Here is a 12591-nt window from a genome sequence, read left to right on the forward strand (position 1 = left end):
AAGATCCTTCCAAATACAGAACATGGGATGGAATCTTTTTCTCAGTGGTGAGTGTGATCACTGTCACTCTCGATAAGCTTTAAAATTTGTTCCACCTAATTCTGCATTTGAAGTTCTCCATCTCCGCACCAATATACTTATATATACATACATACAAACTCACGTTCACGTAGTGAGAGCGTTTGTGTAAATTGGGCTAATGGGGTGGCAGAGAAATCTTTCGATTGGAAATTTTACAGGAGCATTCAAGAAGTCCAAGTGGTTGTTGTCTGATAATGCTGGCCTGTGCCGTGGCTTCTCGGCTATGGCCAAGCCGGAGTTGCCGGGTTTTGATTACCAGCCGAAGCCGTACAAGGGTCCCTTAGCGGATGAGGTTCTCCAGAAGCGCAAGAAGTATTTGGGTCCTTCTCTTTTCTATTATTATCAAAAACCCGTAAGTCTATTTTCTTTACTCGTATATTGGGATGGATCGAATATTTGATTGGAAACGGATCATTTTTAACTTTTGGATTGGGAATGAAATTATTATTATTTCTGATTACCCTTTTTTTCCTCCAGTTTGTTGAACTTTTTGATTGGAAATAAGGCTTAGTTTAGTTTGCTGTGTGTTGCTTTTGTCTGTTTCTCTCAGTTTGCGTTTCAATTTCCTTTAAGATTATTTTGCACTTTTCAAATAATTGTCTTGATGATTGCATATGATAATTGTTTGCTGTATGATGATTGTTTGTGCTGAATTGCAACTTTTGAGAACTAACTTCTTAAGTTTCTTTGGGTTGATATATTTTAGCTTTTGCTGGAATAGCTCTGAGTTCTCATTTTTTGTAGGTGTGTGCCTCAATGAGCTAAATTGTATTCTAAAATCTGTAATTGGGATTATTATATTCTGTTTACCTTAGAAAGTTATATACTCTGAAATAATGTATGTGACTAAAACTTGCAACAAAATGCACCCACCATGTTTGGTGAAGTTCAGACAGATGGTATACAAGAACTCCAATGGAGCTTACCTACATTCAATATCGACTCATCTAAAACTTGTAAAAGATTGGATTGGGAGTTGTCACGAGCTGAGCTTGACTGTATTCTTAAGCCCGTATTACTTTACTCTTAATACAAACCACTAAGAGAAGTAGAGAATTTCTTGAATGCTAACTAATGATTTCCTCTCTATCTTGGTATATTTTGGCAATGGACAAGCACCTGTATATACAGTGCAGTCTTGCCTGGCATTTTTTGCGCAATTTAGCAAACAATCTTTCCAAAAACAACAAAAATTGAAATAGACTGCGAAGGCTTGCAAAAGTCATCTAATTATGGCGAAGTACTGTTTTTGTTACCTACAAATTTTAGCTTTGTAGATAAGCCTATTTCTCAACAAATATTAACCTGAGCTTGAACAACTCCAAGCTCAACTCGTGATGGCTCAATTACACCTCTAAACTCAATTGGTTTCTTTATTTTTTCTTTTTCTTCCTGTTCATTCTCTGCGCTGTCGCATTATATATACTCTACATTCCTAACATATTTTATTTGAACAGCTCAACATTGTTGAAGGGAAAATGCAGTACCTGTATGATGAGAGTGGAAGGCGTTATCTTGATGCATTTGCTGGAATAGTAACTGTTTCTTGTGGTCACTGCCATCCTGATATTTTGGATGCCATAACAGAGCAAAACAATCTTCTTCAGCATGCAACAACCATATATCTACACCATGCAATAGCTGATTTTGCCGAGGCTTTAGCATCTAAAATGCCTGGAAACCTAAAAGTATTTCGCTCTTTTAGAGCTTTTTTATAGTTTTCATCAAACAATGATCTATGTGGTTAACTATAGTGACATCCTATGTCTTCTGATCTGTTGAGCATTTCTGATAGGACAATTTCCATGACATACTTTAACTTCATTCTTCTCGATTGCAGGTTGTGTTTTTTGTAAATTCAGGAACAGAAGCAAATGAATTAGCTATGTTGATGGCACGACTGTACAGTGGCAACCTTGGCATGATTGCATTAAGAAATGCATATCATGGAGGGAGTTCTAGTACAATTGGACTGACAGCTCTTAACACATGGAAGTACCCAATCCCACAGGTTTGTCTTTAGATGGACCGCCAATTTCTCACTTCAGTGTTTGGATTCTAATTTCTCTTTCTAAGTTTTCAGCTTCTCTTTTCCAGTTCATTCCCTTTTTTTCCTTTTTTATCTTTTATCTTCCCTGCATATATTTTTTAAATCAGTTGAACCTATGAAGCATAGATATCAATGCGAGACATGGACGAGCCGACATATAATTTTTTTTTCCCAGAAAGTAGGACATGGGAACATCAATTAAAATAGTATAAAATTACACATTTATATATTATTTCTTTATTTTTATACATTTTTGTTTTCCAATGAAGTTACACTATTTTAGTTTCAATTTTGAATTTTTGCAAGTAATATCTTTTGAATTTGAGGACCAGTTATTTGTTTTATTAATACAAATATGGGACGTACTTTGTGCAATGTTAAAAAAAAATAAAAAAATAAAAAATAAAATTATTAAAGGGTTCACATGGTAGATATATAACAAATTTGGCATGAAACCACACAACTTTGTATGTCATAATATTCACTTTCTCCCTCTAATGCTTTAATAATCTAAATTTGCCCCAATTTTATACTTTAAACTACAAAAGGGTCTTCTTGTGCCATGACATGTCAGGTCCTGTCCATTACGTATCTAGGCATTGAAAATGAATTTGAGTAAAAATGAGTTCTAGAAAATGGGGTAGAAACTGGGGCTATATCTATCTTCATCCTCTCTTACGTTCAAATTTTGCAGGGTGAAATTCATCATGTTTTGAATCCCAACCCATACCGTGGAGTCTTCGGTTCTGATGCCAGGCATTATGCTGAAGACGTACAAGATCACATTGATCACGGTACTTCAGGAAAAATTGCTGGTTTTATTGCTGAAACAATTCAGGTTTGTGGTGATTCCTTTCCTTTCTAATGGTGTGAAACTGGAGTCTGGTCAAACTGCTGCATGTAATCCCAGATGTCAAGTAATTGATTTATCTTCCTGGTTTTGAACATCAATTCTTACATATTGACAACTATAGGGAGTTGGAGGTGCTGTTGAATTAGCCCCAGGATACTTGAAGCTGGTTTATGATATGGTTCATAAAGCTGGTGGTGTCTGCATTGCTGACGAGGTGCAAACTGGCTTTGGTCGCACTGGAAGTCATTACTGGGGTTTTGAGACACAGGGCGTCGTTCCTGATATTGTTACCATGGCTAAGGTTCGTGGTACTAATTTGAATGTATCATATACGTATAGTTAGGTTCTTTTGTTTTTCAGCTAGGTTGGACTTTGTTCTTTCTATGTACTGTCCACGTCCTGAACAACTCATGATACGAGAATTTATATACCCAGGGTATTGGCAACGGTTTACCCCTTGGGGCTGTTGTAACAACCCCCGAAATAGCCAGTGTTTTGGCTCAAAAAATACAGTTTAACACCTTTGGAGGCAACCCTGTATGCTCGGCTGGTGGACTTGCAGTTCTCAGGGTTCTTGATAAAGAGCAGCGCCAAAAGCATAGTGCCGAGGTTGGTTCTCACGTGATCCAGCGTCTAAACGATCTCCAGAAAAAGCATGATAGTAATTTTCTTCACCAGAGCATCTTATAAATTCATCATTTACTTGCTTTATGTGATATTTCCTTCAGAAATTTTATGTTCTTTTGTTCAGCTATTAGCTTTTATTAATATATAACTGAATTTGATTGAAAAAGTGAGGTTTAAATTACATTCACAACTTTTTCATATTTACCTTTTACGAGTTTAGATTTTTTAAACCTTTGCTTCGTCTAAATGTTCACAAATAAGATTAACCATATAGACTGTAGCTCACACTGACCTTCTCTTTGCTTAGAGTGTGACTCTGGCAAATTATATTCTTATTCTTCAGTAAACTGATCCTTTTGGCTCCTGTTTCAATAGAACTAAATGACATATTTGGTCGCTGGATGAGCCAATTTATGCAATAATTAGCAAATTAGCTGCTTTACCTATTTATTAACGGAACACTAGTGACTATTCTATCTTGCAAGTAATTTGGAGGCGAACTTTTCACACACAAGCCAACATTACAAGTTCTCACGACTTTTGGAGTTGGATGATAATCTTGTCATCATGACATGGTTACATAGAAATTTATGTGACTACCTACGAAGAAAAGAAAATTACCCTATTGTGTAGTTTTGTTTACTGGTTTCCAAATCCCAAGAAGAAGAAACAACCAATCTAGAAGAGTAGATCTCTCTTTGATTTTCTGATTAGTGATTCTCATTGCTGAAAATGTTCCAAAATCATTACATTTTCTCTGATTAGTAACTGTTGACTAATATTCTTCCAATTTCTTACTCAGTAATTGGAGATGTGAGAGGAAGGGGCTTAATGGTGGGAGTAGAACTCGTTACAGACAGAAAAGAAAAGACGCCTGCCAAGGCAGAAACAGGAGTATTGTTTGAAAAGCTTAGAGGTTCGTAAAACAAGTCAAAACTCGACTGAGGAAGAACTACAAACTTAAAATTTACATTTCCTACGTAATTCAGCTGTTATACTTGAGTTTTTTCTTTTATGTAGAACTCGGTGTTCTTGTCGGGAAAGGTGGACTTCATGGAAATGTTTTCAGAATAAAGCCTCCAATGTGTTTCACCAAAGATGATGCAGGTATTCTCTGTAACTTGTATTTTCAGAAACTTCACTCTTTAGTCTTTTCTGTACTGTCAAGGCAATTTGTATATAGTTTAAAGCATTTAGATCTCCATATGTTTTCATAGTCTCATTGATTCTTCTTGTGCAGATTTCCTGGTTGATGCTCTAGACTATGCCATGTCTAAGTTGTGAGAAAGTGATGATGTTTAAGTCCTCAGGAGATCAACCTAAAAAAAGCAGCTTATTTTCAGAAGTGAAAAGAATTTATACCAAAAAACTCCAGACTGACTTCTTTTCCTACTTGCTCTAGATTATGCCATGTCTAAGTTGTGAGAAAGTGATGATGTTTAAGTCCTCAGGAGATCAACCTAAAAAAAGCAGCTTATTTTCAGAACTCCAGACTAACTTCTGGTCCTACTGAGAAATAATGGGGAAAGAATGTGTTTTTAAAGAATAATGTGAGTTCTGTACAATTACAGTAGTTTATGGCATGATTCATATTAGAACAGATTATTTATCGTCCGCTTTTGTTATGTGTGTGCATCGTCAAGTACTGCCAGCCGCGTGATAATTTTTTATTGTTTCGTGTTATGTAGTTCAATATTTTGCATCTTCGAGTGGTGCCAACAGAATGTTGATTTTTTTCCCCCTTTTCATCCATAATTTCTTCGACCTCAAGTAATCGACCATACGAAAAACAAACATATCATGAACCAGCCAACCGTATAAGAAAAATAATGAAATAAACTAAAAATTTAGTTGCACTTAAGAGCATCTCAAGACTCGTGTAATCAGAAGCAGGCAGAAACCAGCAAGTATGCTAATTCATAAAGACCCCCAAAATGAGAAGACTTGGATGTATGTAAATTTACATAATAAGTTCTACAGAGTTGCAACGGAAATACAAAAATGCACAATCAACAAAGCAAGCAAAAAAGAAGAAGAAAAAGAAAAGTAACCGGAAAAAAGGAGAACGAAAAAGCATTTGCAAACTCCCTCTTGATAGGCTACCTAATCATATTTACTTCTCAATCATAGGAAGACCAAAAAATGGCAGCAGCTAATTTTCATATGTATACTAGACATTAAGCAGATTTAGCTGATGAAGGATATTACGATGATTCGCGAGGACGAGAAGTCCAAAAAGAACTTAGAACCCGAAGACGCTGAAAATACTCCCCTAGAGCAAGGAGGCCCTGAGCTGCTTGCCGATTGTTAAGGTTCCGAGAAATCTGTAGCAATGTTTCTTTGCGAAGATGATCTGCCTGTTTGCAGAACACCAAAAAATGAAAAATGTTTAACCATTGTAGTGAGCTTTGCATAGACATCCTAGATTTAGAGTTATAGACATCAGCCATTACATACACATCATCCCAGAGTACATACACTTGTGCAATATGATAGAAAAATTCCCCAAGTTTCTACCAAAATGAGGATTGCAAAGGATCCACAAATTAAAGTGGAAGGCCAAGTATCAAATGCTTCCAGGAGGGCCAGTTGTTTAGAAAAAAAAAAATTCCCAAGTCAAGCTCATTTTAGACGGCTTTTCAAACAAGCTAAGGTTTCTGTGGACATAAATCCTTTACATTAAATCCAACATATAAAGGTAATTTGGTTAAGCTTACACGATTAGGCCACTTAATGAGTGAAAAAGTAATCAGTTCACTAGAGATGGTTATTTCCACACCCATAGCCCCTTTTCAATATGACAATATCTACCAATGTCAAAATATTTGTGACTACTTTTTTGATGACTACTACATGAAGCAGAATGTCGTGATATAATATACATAAATATTCACAGTTATGTTGGTTCTGGCCATGTGAATGTCAAGAAAAAGGATAGCACACTAAATGACACATAAATCAGAAAATCAAGTAGCATCAATGTATATTACCTGGCCCACAAACCTCACCATAGCTTTTAATTTCTCCAATGCAGCATTGATCTGCGGGAGGTAGTTCCCTTCCCCCAGTAGACCATCGGCTACAGTCTCGGAGAGAATTTGATGGAGTCTCTCCAATCCCTGTGACAAAGCATCTTCTGCTTGCTGACATGATTGTTTAAGGTTAGAAAGCTCCAAACTTTGTTTCTCAGTTAAGGGGCCAAGATGTGGCTCGAGAACCTGTTGATAAGTATAATGTTATGGGGAATCGTGGATCTAACATTTAGTGTACAATTTGATTATCATTTTCAAAAGTCCCATAAAATGAGCAGACACAACTTTATCTTTTAATATTTAACCAACTGTACAAAGTATGGAGATCGTGTAATCCATGGTACAGTTGTTATGGTTTTTGCATATACACGGCATCATTAGTTGAAGCCAGCTGATATAGATAAGAAAAAGTTGATTTTGATGACAAGGAAAAAGAGAAGAAAGGGAGAAACAATGAAGGTGGGGATTTAACAGTAACTTGTCTAACTGATTAGTGTAAAATAACAAGATTAGAAGAGGATGCTGATCGAGATGAGGAACTGGTTTTCTGAAGATCAGAAAAAATGTTTTATCCATGTTGAAATCCAGGCCGTAGCAACTCAATCTTTCAAATCAGTTCTTGATACATTTAAAGAAGATAAAACAGAAAACAAACTTACAAGAAATGAGCCAATACATCTAGCTACGAACTTTTGGATCTTGACAACTTCCTTTTGAATCATATAGTTCTATCTTAAGTAACTATTCAGATTCTAAGAACCTGTTGGCCTCTATTTTCATCAGAAAAAAGAAAGGAGTGCATCAGAATCTGGACTCTGGAGAGAAGTGTGCATTACCTTTAAAAGCTCTGATGGCCGAAAGCCCCCAATCCACGATAAAAAATGTTCAGCTGATGTTTCCCACATGCCAGACATAAGGTAGAATACATCAGCCTTTGCAGCTGTTTCTTTCATTAAAAAGAGATCAAAATAGTGGTTCATGCCATCGTCAACAAAACTGCTCAATTCCAAATCTGTAATGTCAGAACACAAAGCATTCCTCAAATCAGCGGTTTTCTTATTTTGTTCTTCCACCCAGTGTCCATACGCCATTTCAAAAGTAGCAATACCTGGAGTTCAACAACAAAGCTGATTGCAGGCACGAGAAATTGAAGAGAACTTCTTAAAGTGTCCCGAAAGCGAAAGAGACTTTTGAAGGTCAAATGATGAAACTAAATCAAAATAAAATGCAGTCCCTTCTATTAGAAGTTATATCAGCAGGCAGTTTTTAGAAAAAGAATTCACCTTTTGGTTCATTTACTGGAACATAACTTCAAAACGGAGGAAATTTTCTTACTGTTTATTACAGAACCTATTCTATGAAAATGGCCCACATTTTTTGGAGATGAAACTGATCTGGTATAGCTATTCGTTAGCTTGTATTCTCATTTTCAAGATATGAATTAACATTACGCAATCAGACAATCTAATAGACACAGAGAATCTATTTATGGGTACACATCTCAACAACGAACTTCTAATGAATTTATCGACTCTCCATACAAAACTAATTATTATTTTCCAGTCAGAATGTGATAACCAAATGCAACTAGCATGAAACTACCCAAAAAATCTAGCTCTGAATATGTGCAATCAACAGGTCATTACAACTTTCAGTACAAACAGGTCAGTTCGATTTAGCGCAATGGTGGCGGATAAAACTACAAACCTGGGTTTGTCGTTCTTGAATAGCCTAACTGACCAGTATCTAATCCACCACCTACATACAATCCCTGCAGCAAAACATTTTTGTGTTAGATGTCTTTCCCTTTGAAGAACAAAACGAGATGGATACTGAAAAATATTGCTCAATCACCGAGGCAATGAAAAGAAAAGTCGAAAAACAATGATGTCGAAAGTATCCAACATTCTTTCTTTACCTGTTGTCGAGCTCGTTCAAGCTCCTGTTCTAGCTGCATAAGTCTCAATTTACTATTTTCTAATTGCTGAACATAAGCCTGCAAAAAGTATAGAGACAATTTATAGTTTAAGTCACACAACAAAATATTTTTCTAGCAAGAAAGAAAGAACAATAAGAAATCCTATTTCACAAATGGGTATATACTATAATGATCTCCCTACCTTTTTCCGCAGACGACATTTGCGAGCAGCCTCGCGGTTCTGTGCTAGGCGTCTCAGTTGCTACAAATCAAATCCCATTGTCAACAATTTTTTACAACTATTCACCATTTTAAATGCTGACAACGAGGGTCAAAATATAAAAGTGAACTTTTGAATTTTTCAGAAGGACAAACAAAAGTTCAAAAAACATTAAAAGATTGGATCCCAGTGAGGATTATATGCATTGGTGAAAATTGATATTCATAGTATTACTCACTCACAAACTCCACACTAAGATCAGTAAGAAGTTAAAAGTTCTTGTAGTGCCACATAATGGCAACCATAAAATCTTTCACCGCAATAGAGCTGCACTCCCTAATGTCAGAATCAATTGCTATATTTCAGCCATGAAGCTGCTCCAGCGTGTGAACGTTCTAGAGTTAATTGTTAACTTTGTGAGATTCTCTTTTAACATTTTCTAAACCTCTCTGTGTGTGGCCACTGAAGTGCACATCTCATGTTGATATGAATATATCATTCACCTGCAATTCTTTAGACTAGTCGAATCACTGATAAGTGCTCTTAGGTACCAATACATAGACATTTGCCTTGTATATCAAATTCAATACAAATTAACTTGTCAAAGCAGGCTTATGGATTGCACCAACTTATAATAACTTAGATTCAGGATATATGCCTTGCTTCAAAACAATGAAAATTGACCACGAAATGGTTAAAGTATGTGAACGGATAGCAAGTGTTATTCAAGGACCAGTAAATAGAAAGGAAAAGGTTTATACAAAGAGAAACAATAGCAGTTGATATAAGAATATACGATATCTAACCACGTGAAAGTCAACAAAAGTAACACTGTCTTTACCTTATCATTTGTTTTACTCACTTCTTGATCATATTTATTGGAAGGTTCTACTATTCCATGTGAAGTATCCTCTGACTGGACATATATAACACACAAGTTGATTAACATGTGTCCAAAGAACACAAGGCAATGCATGCAAATGATAAATAATACAAACTGCACCTGATTGTCAAATCTAGAGTCGACCTCCAAAATAGCTGGTGTAGATGTGTCTAGATAGTTATTTTCTTTATAATCACTCCACATGCCTATTTGAGGCAGAGGCTCACATATACCCATCCTTCTTGAGGGAACAAATTGTGTCGATGCGAAATTCATTCTGTTATAACTGTTTGTCAGTAGAACTCAATGAGTTGCTACCTGAATTTGATAATTAAATAAATCATACAATAAATACATTTTGATTTATTATGAAAACATGACAACTTGAACTTGAATACTAAGAAAAAAGAAGGGGACAACCATTGAACAATAGGACTAGAGTTTTGAACAAAAAGGCCTTTCCGAGTTTATCACTGTAGCATTGTCTTTAATTTTTGGCATTGAAAAAAAAAAAAACACTTCACACAAGAAATCCATGTCTAATAATAAAGGTCCTGTCATTTGACAAGATAAAGCATCCAAAAATGCATGGGATATGATAATACATTAGACGTCTGCTTATGAAGACAATAGATTCACAAAAAAATAAAAAATTAACCTAAAAATAAAACTCTAATCCAACACACAACGAAGAAATCTAATCCATTTCAAACCTCAGGCCTGATCTTTTGCCCACAGTGGATAAGAGAAAATATTTCCACCGTCGACGTGACAAAAGACCTTACTTATGGTTCTTCTCTTGCCACATCACTGGACGCAGGAAATTGATTTCATCAAACCTTACCCAAAATTACCAATCCAAATCAATCAATGATCTGGTCAATCATTTCCTAATCCCAAATAGCATTCAATACTATTATTAAAACTCATGTCCCTCCTATTTCAGTGAACAGACAATAGAGAAAAAAGTTCCCAAGAACTCTTGTTTTCAAAAACACCATTCTCTATTATGCAAATAAAAAATAACCAATCAAACTGCCTAAATCGCTTGTTTTTGGGCTAGTAGACACCGAGCAACTGATTCTTGATACATAGTCAATCATAAGTATACTCACATGAACAAACAATCAAACAAACAAAAAGGAGTAAGAATTGACTCATTCTACGCGTATGTGTATAAACTGATAAAACATGTATTAATAATAAAAAAAAAAAAAAAAACAAACGAAGTTACATCAACCTTTGATAATACTGGAGAAAACCCTCTTTAAGAATAAGAATTCACTCTCAATTTGCAGGTTTCCACAGAAGAAACTGAAAGTAGATTTCACTGGTCAAGAACCCATCTTTCTCCATGCGTAGTAGGTCGCAACGAAGAAGAAGAAGAATCGAATATGAATATGATTGTTAACGCAAACATCTTTTTCGAAATATTTATATTTAAATTGAATTCTCATAAAGAAATACAAGCGTTGCACATAAATTATATGTAGTGGGGAAGGGTGGTGACAAGATGTTATAATTTGTAGCGTGTGTTATCGTAAGCTAGTCGATTGAAATCGATATATTTATTGAATGGAGTGTTTGGCCACAGTTTCTTCACAAACAAACAAGCAATTAACGAACCCTATTCTTTGTTGGTTGTGCGATCTGAATATGCGCACTACATCGTTAGCTTTTGCTCAATTTGCCCATCCAAAACATCACCACCTTCATCTCGTCAGCATATTATATTGTTCATTACAATTTAATATTATTTATTAAATGTGTAATTGGGTTGCTATAATAATGACAGTTTTTTAATATAATAAAGGCAATCCTATCTAAACCCAATAATTAAAATATGACTATATGATTGTTTTTTTTTTTTTTTCACTCGAGAAGCTATGCAGCCCTATTCTTGTGATAAGAATGAATTTTTGAATAATATATTAATGAAAAATATGTGATTAAAAAATAAGAAATTTTTTTTAAGTGTAATATTATTTTATAGGAGAATGTGTGATTGAAAGAATGTCAAAATACTGTTTAAAAATGTATTTATTTTCAAAAAATGGAAATCAAACAGGGGTATAATTTACTTATTCTTAAATTTCAATGAGTAATCAAAGACATGGATCTAAGTTTAATGACCAAAACTTGATATTTTAAAATTTAATAATCAATAAAAAACGTAAACCTAATTTCAGTGACCATTTAAACAATTAACTCTAACAAAGTTGACTTAGCCTATTTGGGAGTGATTTTTTGGTCCAAAAAATTGATTTTTGACCGTTATTTCACTATTTCAGTCGTCAGATTTAACTTCTTCTCTCACAAGTAGACCTCACTTTTCTCCTAACGATCAAAAAATCAATTCTCAAAATTACTCTGAAACAAGCTCTAAATTTAGTTCCCCAAGTATAATCAATTGAATTGCAGTTACCCCACAACAATGAAAGATTAGAAATTACCTATGAACCTTTTTTCCTATTTTTTGCCCCCTTTTTCTTTTTGTAGGTTCCCCAAAATCTAAAAAGTCAATCATAATTATTGTCACACTTATCTGCATGCGGTGGTGACATTCAGATTACATAACTTAGTCAATAACTATCTGTACTGGTCAAGTCAAATTGTCAAGCTCAAAATAGCATAACCCGTGAATGGTTCGGCATTTGGATACATAGCTTGTCCGTATTAATAAAAAATAAAAAAAATTACGTGTCTTGAGAGAACTAATCATGAAATATATAAATTAGGGGAAATTACGTAATTACCCTGATTAGTATTGAAGTTCTAAATTTAACTCCTCTTTTCTTATTCTCAAAATACTGATTTTGCTTATCAATTTATCAATTCAAACCCCTATACCAATGCCCAAATCAAATTCTCATCGCAATGTAAACATAACATTCTCCTCCACCACCACCACCAAAATCACTACCGTC

General features: G+C 34.9%; 2 protein-coding genes across 9 annotated transcripts; one reads left to right on the forward strand and one right to left on the reverse strand.

Annotated features, from left to right (window-relative positions):
- Positions 1–5336, forward strand: LOC111373090 (alanine--glyoxylate aminotransferase 2 homolog 1, mitochondrial). The gene is made up of 10 exons (XM_022995561.1): positions 1–433; positions 1539–1769; positions 1922–2092; positions 2826–2969; positions 3106–3285; positions 3420–3645; positions 4414–4527; positions 4632–4718; positions 4852–4948; positions 5090–5336. The coding sequence occupies exons 1-9, from the start codon at positions 200–202 to the stop codon at positions 4893–4895; spliced, it is 1431 nt and encodes a 476-aa protein (XP_022851329.1). The 5' UTR covers positions 1–199; the 3' UTR covers positions 4896–4948; positions 5090–5336.
- A 155-nt stretch (positions 5337–5491) lies between these two features.
- Positions 5492–11258, reverse strand: LOC111373091 (TGACG-sequence-specific DNA-binding protein TGA-1A-like). 8 transcript variants are annotated; one of them, XM_022995570.1, is made up of 9 exons: positions 10899–11247; positions 9785–9950; positions 9623–9697; positions 8764–8823; positions 8562–8639; positions 8351–8414; positions 7480–7655; positions 6602–6829; positions 5492–5968 (listed from the first exon to the last, which is right to left on the reverse strand). In XM_022995570.1, exons 2-9 carry the CDS (start codon positions 9938–9940, stop codon positions 5816–5818), a joined length of 990 nt encoding a protein of 329 aa, XP_022851338.1. In that variant the 5' UTR covers positions 9941–9950; positions 10899–11247; the 3' UTR covers positions 5492–5815. The 8 variants fall into 8 exon arrangements, with proteins under 8 accessions (XP_022851338.1, XP_022851335.1, XP_022851334.1 ...); XM_022995567.1 differs by having other exon boundaries at positions 7480–7751; positions 9785–9982; positions 10905–11239; XM_022995566.1 differs by having other exon boundaries at positions 7480–7751; positions 10899–11238.
- Positions 11259–12591: the final 1333 nt, after the last annotated feature.

This window comes from Olea europaea, unplaced genomic scaffold, assembly GCF_002742605.1.
Source record: "Olea europaea var. sylvestris unplaced genomic scaffold, O_europaea_v1 scaffold1069, whole genome shotgun sequence".
In the NCBI taxonomy this organism is placed as follows: Eukaryota; Viridiplantae; Streptophyta; class Magnoliopsida; order Lamiales; family Oleaceae; genus Olea; species Olea europaea.